The sequence below is a fragment of the Bidens hawaiensis genome, unplaced genomic scaffold (assembly GCF_021521415.1).
Source record: "Bidens hawaiensis isolate Kalapana, Puna unplaced genomic scaffold, B.hawaiensis_p1.1 tig00007783_1, whole genome shotgun sequence".
NCBI classification, from domain to species: domain Eukaryota; kingdom Viridiplantae; phylum Streptophyta; class Magnoliopsida; order Asterales; family Asteraceae; genus Bidens; species Bidens hawaiensis.
Genome location: NW_027491540.1, coordinates 774,069 through 781,220, shown reverse-complemented (window position 1 = coordinate 781,220; position 7,152 = coordinate 774,069). Strand labels below are relative to the sequence as shown.

At 31.7% G+C, this 7,152-nt stretch overlaps 1 protein-coding gene across 1 annotated transcript; it reads right to left on the bottom strand.

Annotated features, from left to right (window-relative positions):
* Positions 1–1,722: 1,722 nt before the first annotated feature.
* On the bottom strand, positions 1,723–6,150 carry LOC143636092 (MADS-box protein SVP-like). Its single transcript, XM_077103769.1, has 8 exons — positions 5,731–6,150; positions 4,413–4,491; positions 4,184–4,248; positions 4,014–4,113; positions 3,194–3,235; positions 3,072–3,113; positions 2,815–2,969; positions 1,723–1,846 (listed from the first exon to the last, which is right to left on the bottom strand). The coding sequence occupies exons 1-8, from the start codon at positions 5,913–5,915 to the stop codon at positions 1,828–1,830; spliced, it is 687 nt and encodes a 228-aa protein (XP_076959884.1). The 5' UTR covers positions 5,916–6,150; the 3' UTR covers positions 1,723–1,827.
* Between the last annotated feature and the right edge of the window lie 1,002 nt (positions 6,151–7,152).

Here is a 7,152-nt window from a genome sequence, read left to right as displayed (position 1 = left end):
CTTCATTAACCTCTCTTATTTTAATTCTCATTTAATATAAGTTTTTTTTTTATAGTTTATGGCTTGATGCAGTGGAAAATTGAACAGAGGCCACAATCCAGTAAAAGGGCGAGCGTGCTACAGTAGCAGATTTGGCCCCAAGGTACACACTTTGTACATATATTCAGTATATATATACAATTATAGTTATAAATATTAAATTTGTAATAATTGTGCTTTCTTTTCCAATCAGGATCCAATTTTTAATTCAACTCCTTAACTAGAAATTCTTCAATTAATCAAGTTTGTGGAACTAAAGTCATGGTTATTTATGTTTTAATCTTTGAAATAAGTGTGTTTTCACTTTTCATATCAGTTTCTCTCGGACTTGTGTTTAGTGATTCTTTAATATTTAGAAATTCGTGGGGTAAGAAAAGGATAAACTCGTCATGTTGTATTGAACAGCTAAGGGACTGTGGGTATTAAAAAAATACGCCATATAGCTATTTCTAATTTGTAAGTGCAGATTTTTTTTATCATTATTATATGTAGTATATATTTTTTTTCATATTTAACATGTACATAATAGTTAAAGAAATTTATTTATTCATATTTTCATCCCGTGTACAGGTAAACGCATAATTTTTTTTATTAGACAGTATATATAGAAGTATAGATGTAATACTTTTTCCATATACATCATGTATTATTGCTTAAATTTAATTTTAATTTATATTATTTGGGTAATCTCGTGTATTACACGGGTTCTAAAACTAGTTGCTTTAATATAATAGTTAGATTTCCCATAATTTTTACGAGTTAGTTATTTTTATTAAAAATGAAAAAAAGTTTTAACGAGAAGGAAAAACTCAAAAAAGATATTGACTTAAAAGTCTAGGAGGCACAATACTTTCTCTTGGTCTTACTAGGAAAACATATAATAATGCCATGTTTGGTAATTTGGAATTGGATGACAAGATAAGAAGAGAATGAACAAAATAATGATAGCTAGGGAGCATTATTAATTAATTAAAATAAAATAAACAAGCGGAAAACCGCTTGTGGAACCGGGCCTACTACAACTTGAATGACTTGAATCGAACTATAAAAAACAAGATATCACAGCTAATTTTAAAAGATATTTTAATATGACATATGATTTAATTATATAGATATTTGTGGTTTTAAACATTTATGCTATTATTTTGCTTGCTTTATTTGAAAGACTGGAAGACTTTGTTGTTTCATAGAAACATAAGTAGGAAGAAAATAATGAAGAGTTCTATTTTTTTTTATAGGAAAATGGTACTGTAAAGTATTTGAAACTTCTAGAGTATGTTTAACTAGAAAACTGCAAAAACCATATATATATATATATATACATATGATTTATATTAGATATTAATTGAAGTTTAGAACATTTATGCATGTTATTATTGTTTGTGCTTGCTTTATTTTTAGGAATAGAAAAAATTTTGTTACTTAAAAACATAAATAGGAACCAAAAAGTGAGCTCTTATTAAATTAAACTACAACTCCTCCATAACCATATAAACACTAGTGTGTATTGTTTTTACTTTCATAATTAAATCGATTATATAATCGCATAACTACTTATCTTTCTTTCCCAATATATCGGGTTGACACTATCTATATGTACAAGTGATTATGTGATTCTCGTTTTCTTTACTTAAAATTGGTTATATGGTATTTGTGTGTGTGTGCGTTTTGGGGTCAATCAAGTATAAAATCCAAATGACAAAATACCATATCCATAAGCATCCTCAGCATCATCTTAATTTTTCATTTACATGCTTCATAATACATAAATCCTACTAGTTCTTCCAATCAGCCTGTGTAAGGTAGCCTGCACAGTAAACAAAATAGTTAGCCATATACATTTGATTCTTTATTCATTTCATAAATAAAACCAACATAAATAAAGCAAAAACCCTAGATATTCAAAGAAGACGACATCTCAACTTCACTTTTTTTAATTGAAAAACCTCTAATTATTCTATTCCCATCAAAATTGTCATTTCATATAATGAAAAATATAATACATTGGTCACTAAACTCTCACAAGTCTTTTTCCTGAAATGAAAATGCAATAATTGATTGCTTAAGCCTTAAAGCCAGGAATATGTTCTTAATTTGATATATACCTAATTTCAATTATGAGTATTAACATTCAACACTAAATAATAAGAAAAATTATAAATCATTAGTACTGACTCAAAGTTAATTATTGTGACTTCAGACATATCCAAACACCCTAAGAAAGTAACTAAAATGGTGAAAAGAGGATTAATACCGTACAAAAAATTTCTCATATCTAACAAAGAAAGGCACTCTAAAACAATTTTGGTGTCCAGAACTTGTTTAAATGCACATGTTCGTGATATCAATGATAAACGCCTGCCTACTGGCACACTTGTCACATATGTGGGAGGCTAGACAGTGTTAGTTGTTGGTGTTTATATACAAATTTATACCATCTTATACTGTAAACTATATATGATAAGTTTTTACACATTCGGAATGCCACGTTATCAAATTTTGACATGTTTAGGGGGTAAAACATGTCATTATTTTAATATTTTCATGAATGTGTGTATTCAAACAAATTTAATGACTGTAATATACCAAAATTGGGTTGAATGACTTTTTAAAGCAAATGAGAAAGTGAGCAGGTTTTCATAATATTAACCAATTAAGTAACTATAAAAAAGCTTAAGAAAATAGTTATCATTATGATGATTTTCCAGTTCTTTTTCTTTTCTTCTTTTTCTTTGTTTTTTGAGCTAAACTTTTAAAGCCAAGACAAGTACTAACCCCAACTTGAGGGATGTATAAGAGCTCTCATGGTCTTGAGAAGGACCAGCAGAGTTGGAAGTGTTGGTAACAGATTCGGATGATTGGCCTTCTTCACCAATCGCATTCGCCGTCCCATTATGAATTTGTTTCCGAGCATTTGATACCCTTAACATCTATATCCCACAATCCAGATAAAAAGTTAACACAAAATAGGACAAACACATAAGAGGGTGAGAAGAAAAAAGTTAAAATCTTTAGAGAAAAAGCGTACGTACTTGTTGTCTGAGGTGGTCATTCTCTGCCATGAGTTGCATTTCCTGCATTGTTGCATCAGAAACAGTGTGTTTTCAAGATTTGATCAGTTGGAATTACAAAGATGATTGCAGTTAGTTCTCACCTTTTCTTGAAGATGATTGATCTCTTTTATGATTACCTCACTCTGAAAGAAATAAACATCTAATCAATAGTTTGCAAAATTGACAAAAATATAAATAAGTACATAAACTACTTTACAAGCAAATTTGGGCCATGATTGTGCAATAAAGCAGTCACCTAGAGTTCAGGGGAATAGCCACATATGACAGAATGTGCAGGTGTCAGCCTGTGTGGCTTTTCGTAGTGATATCCATTTAAAGAAAAAAAAAGCAATATAAATCAAAGAGGTGTTATTACAAAAGCCACTTGCTGCGACACGATTGCATTCTGCCATGCCATGTAGGAGCTCCAAATGTCTACTTAAGGGGGCTGATATACAAACACCACCATTACAAGTGTATACCGGTGTGCCTGTGTTACATCATACGGGCCGTATGATGTCAAAGCAAGTCTACACACCACGGCCGATCACATCATACGGGTTGTATGGTAGGGCAAAAATTGGTCATACGGGTCGTATGATGTTCAGTCAAACACATCATACGCACCATGATTTGCCTCATTCGACTCACAGGACCATTTTTCACCTGTCATATGGCCCATATGACCATTTTCTCCTGTCATACAGCCCGTATGAATCGTATCACACGTCAGTGGTCCTTTAGACGCAGCCGGGCTTAAACATTCGGTCACTGCAGCTTACTCCAACTACTAAAGTCAGAATACTTGTAAGAAGTTGGGCAAGTGTTGCGTTTATCAAACTAATATTACCATTTTGTCCCTGTTATAACAACAAATGGCAAACATCAGATTTCATAAGGGAGAAGTAAGAGATCATGGACCTTTTTTGCAACGACTTGCCCCAAACCAGCTTCAAGGGACTTCTCCATCTCATGCAGATCTTCAATACTTAAATTATGGAGTTCCTCCCCCCTCAACCGCCTGTTTTTCATGAAAAATAAGTTCAAAATCCAAATAAACACCAAAGGTTAATCATGAGAATGTAATGTACCTTAATTGAAGAGTTCTTTCAGCAACTTCTTTGCTTAATTTGGCATAGTTGACGTCTTCGACGAGCTGCACAAGACAAGTTTTATTACTTTAACCAGAAAATAAAAATTTGTTAAAATCCTTTCGCGGTTGCCAAATTGACTCCATCATTTTGGACAAGCTAGCCAGCCCCACACTTGACATAGAAACAATAACAATTTGAATTAGGATGGTATAATAAATAAGCCTACCTGCAATTCAAGTGATGGCTGGTCAAGCTTCTCAATGTTCTTTGAATGCAAGCTATGCCGCTCGAGTATTTCTTTCATGCTGAAAAAGTTCCAGACAGATACATGAATTAAAATCCAATTTGAGGTACAAGGACTAGGTACATACTATATTGAATAATGTAATAGGTTGCTCTAGTTTTTAAAATGAAGTCATTTGGAGTATATGACATTCACTCCTCTTTTGAATTTAAATATTCAAACCTAGTACTTCTTAAAGCTGCCAAAGCACTATATCTCCAAACTATCTATCAACATAAACAAATAGTTATTTGTCAACTTTCAGGATACATAATGTTAGGAACTCACAGTTTGACACTCAAAAGTCAAAAGGTTGCAAGAAAAAGAGGTAGGACTAGTTAAATAAGATTATATCGTATTACAACATAGATTTGGTGGAATTACAGTCGGTTGCTTCTAAGTTATAAATCTCTCTCTATGATAACAAGTGTGTTCATATTTAGCTTACAAGAGGTGTAACATACCTTGCGATGCAGTTACAGATGTGAGCTTGTGTCATTAATTTGCCATAATAGACAGATTAGTCATCTTGTAATATGTAACACAAACATCCAATACCTACTTTTTTGATTGTAATCGAAACAACTTACTAGACATGATAATGTTATGGCATCCTAATCATGAACCCTGTAAGTCTGTATGTAAATACGATCCATAATCCAACGCAGACCGACTACCACCCATGAATTTATTAAAAAACAAAACTATATAAAACCAAGTGATTAAATTAAGAGAAACCAAGATTACATAGCCCATACTTATCAAAGATAATTTAGACCTAGTGTTTAGCACACAGCTGGGTAGTACTGAATTACCGATTCCATCCCTCCAGGAGTCAAATGAGTTGCAATTTAACAAACATTAATCAAGACATTTGTAGTTGAAATTCAAACAAACATTACGTAACTACAAACACACAGATTACCTGCTTTTAAGGTTCCAAATTAACTGTGACTTTTGGAGAAACCAGGATAATTTTTAGAAAAATAGCATAGAGTTACAGTAGGTAAATAGGTAACCTACTAGCCATACAAAGATCAAACTAATTAAAATAACATTACACCTCATAGAATGACAAGAAAGAAAAGTGGTCTTGTTCCTTTCTCTTTTGTTTTCTATATTTTTAATTTTGACCATTGATTTGTTCCTAACCTCTCATCCCTCAATAGTTTACTGTATCTTTTGACCATCTTTAAAAACCAAATTCAGTGGTATGAAATGACAAACCAAACCCTAATTATGCAATTCCAAAAAAGATTACCTTGAGCTAGAGTAGTGAAAAAGTTTGCCAGTAGAAGAGAAGATAATAATAGCAACATCAGCATCACAAAGTACAGAAAGCTCTTGAGCTTTCTTGAACAGCCCTCTTCTCCTCTTTGAGAAGGTCACTTGTCTTGCAGTAGCATTATCAATCTTTTTAATCTTTATTTTTTCCCTAGCCATCATAACAAACACACTGTGTGTGTGAAAAAAGAAACAAGGTAGATCACACAAACACACAGAGAGATGCAGTGATTAAGTTCTTCAAGGAATAAACCAGCATACACATTGAGGGTCTTCTTATAAATAGAAATATTTATCTTTGATGGTAGAGAACAAAAGGGATTGCATTATTGTTTTTTGCCAAATTTGGTGGCCAAAAGTAATGCTTAAATTAGAAACCCTAAATCAACAGATTCAAAAGCAGACAGACAAGAACACCAATTTACCCAATTCACTCTTTTAACCAGAACAATCAAGATGCAGATGTATGCTTAAATTATTATAACACTATGATTATGTCTTTTTCACTAAAAAAAAAACAAAAACTCAACTTTCACAAGAAAAGAAAAACAGAAAACCCATGGATTAACATTGCAGTTAGATTTGAATAGAAACTTTTATAGATTTGAGTTGATTGGTGAATTGGAGATTGAGATATAAGTATATAACATATCACTCATACATTTTGGGTAAAAACTGCTGTGTAATAACTCTGAATCAAGAGTAACTTTTGTTTGTACTGCTTATTTATTTATTTATTATTAACTTACTTACTTTTGATTTTTAAAAGAAAGATAAAGATTCCTTTTTATGGTGAAACAAGATGTTGGGTTGGGTGTGATCCACCATACGTTTGCCATCCATCTCAAGTAGTTCAAGTGTTTTGATGCAAATTGCTTCACTATTGGGGAGACCCTTGTCGGTAGAAATGGGTTTTCTTTTTTGTTTATCTACTTTTCTTTCAATAAATGCAGGAATAATCAATCATACGCTCCACTAGTTTACTAATAATGTTTACTTAACATATATATAATTTCATTAGTTTTTTTTTAAATTATTTTTACTGCATGCCTTCTTATATGCAGTTTTGATTAATAATGCACATATATGATAGAGTTTTCATTGTTATTATTATTATTATTTAAAATCAATAATCATTTGTTATATTTGTCATAGGTAGGTAGAAAAAACATGCTAACCTTCAATTTAGTTAGTTGGGTTTTCAATTGCATAACCAGATTGTAATTAATTGTGGAAGTTTTAAGATTCATATCATTTCATCAGTTTCTAAATATTCAATAAATGAAGTTGGAGAGATATGTGAATTAAATGTAGCGAGCGTGAATGGTTAGTGTGAGGTGTTTAAAAGGTAATGAAACAAGAGAAGTGAAAAGAAAAGTTAATAATTAAGCTCGAATGG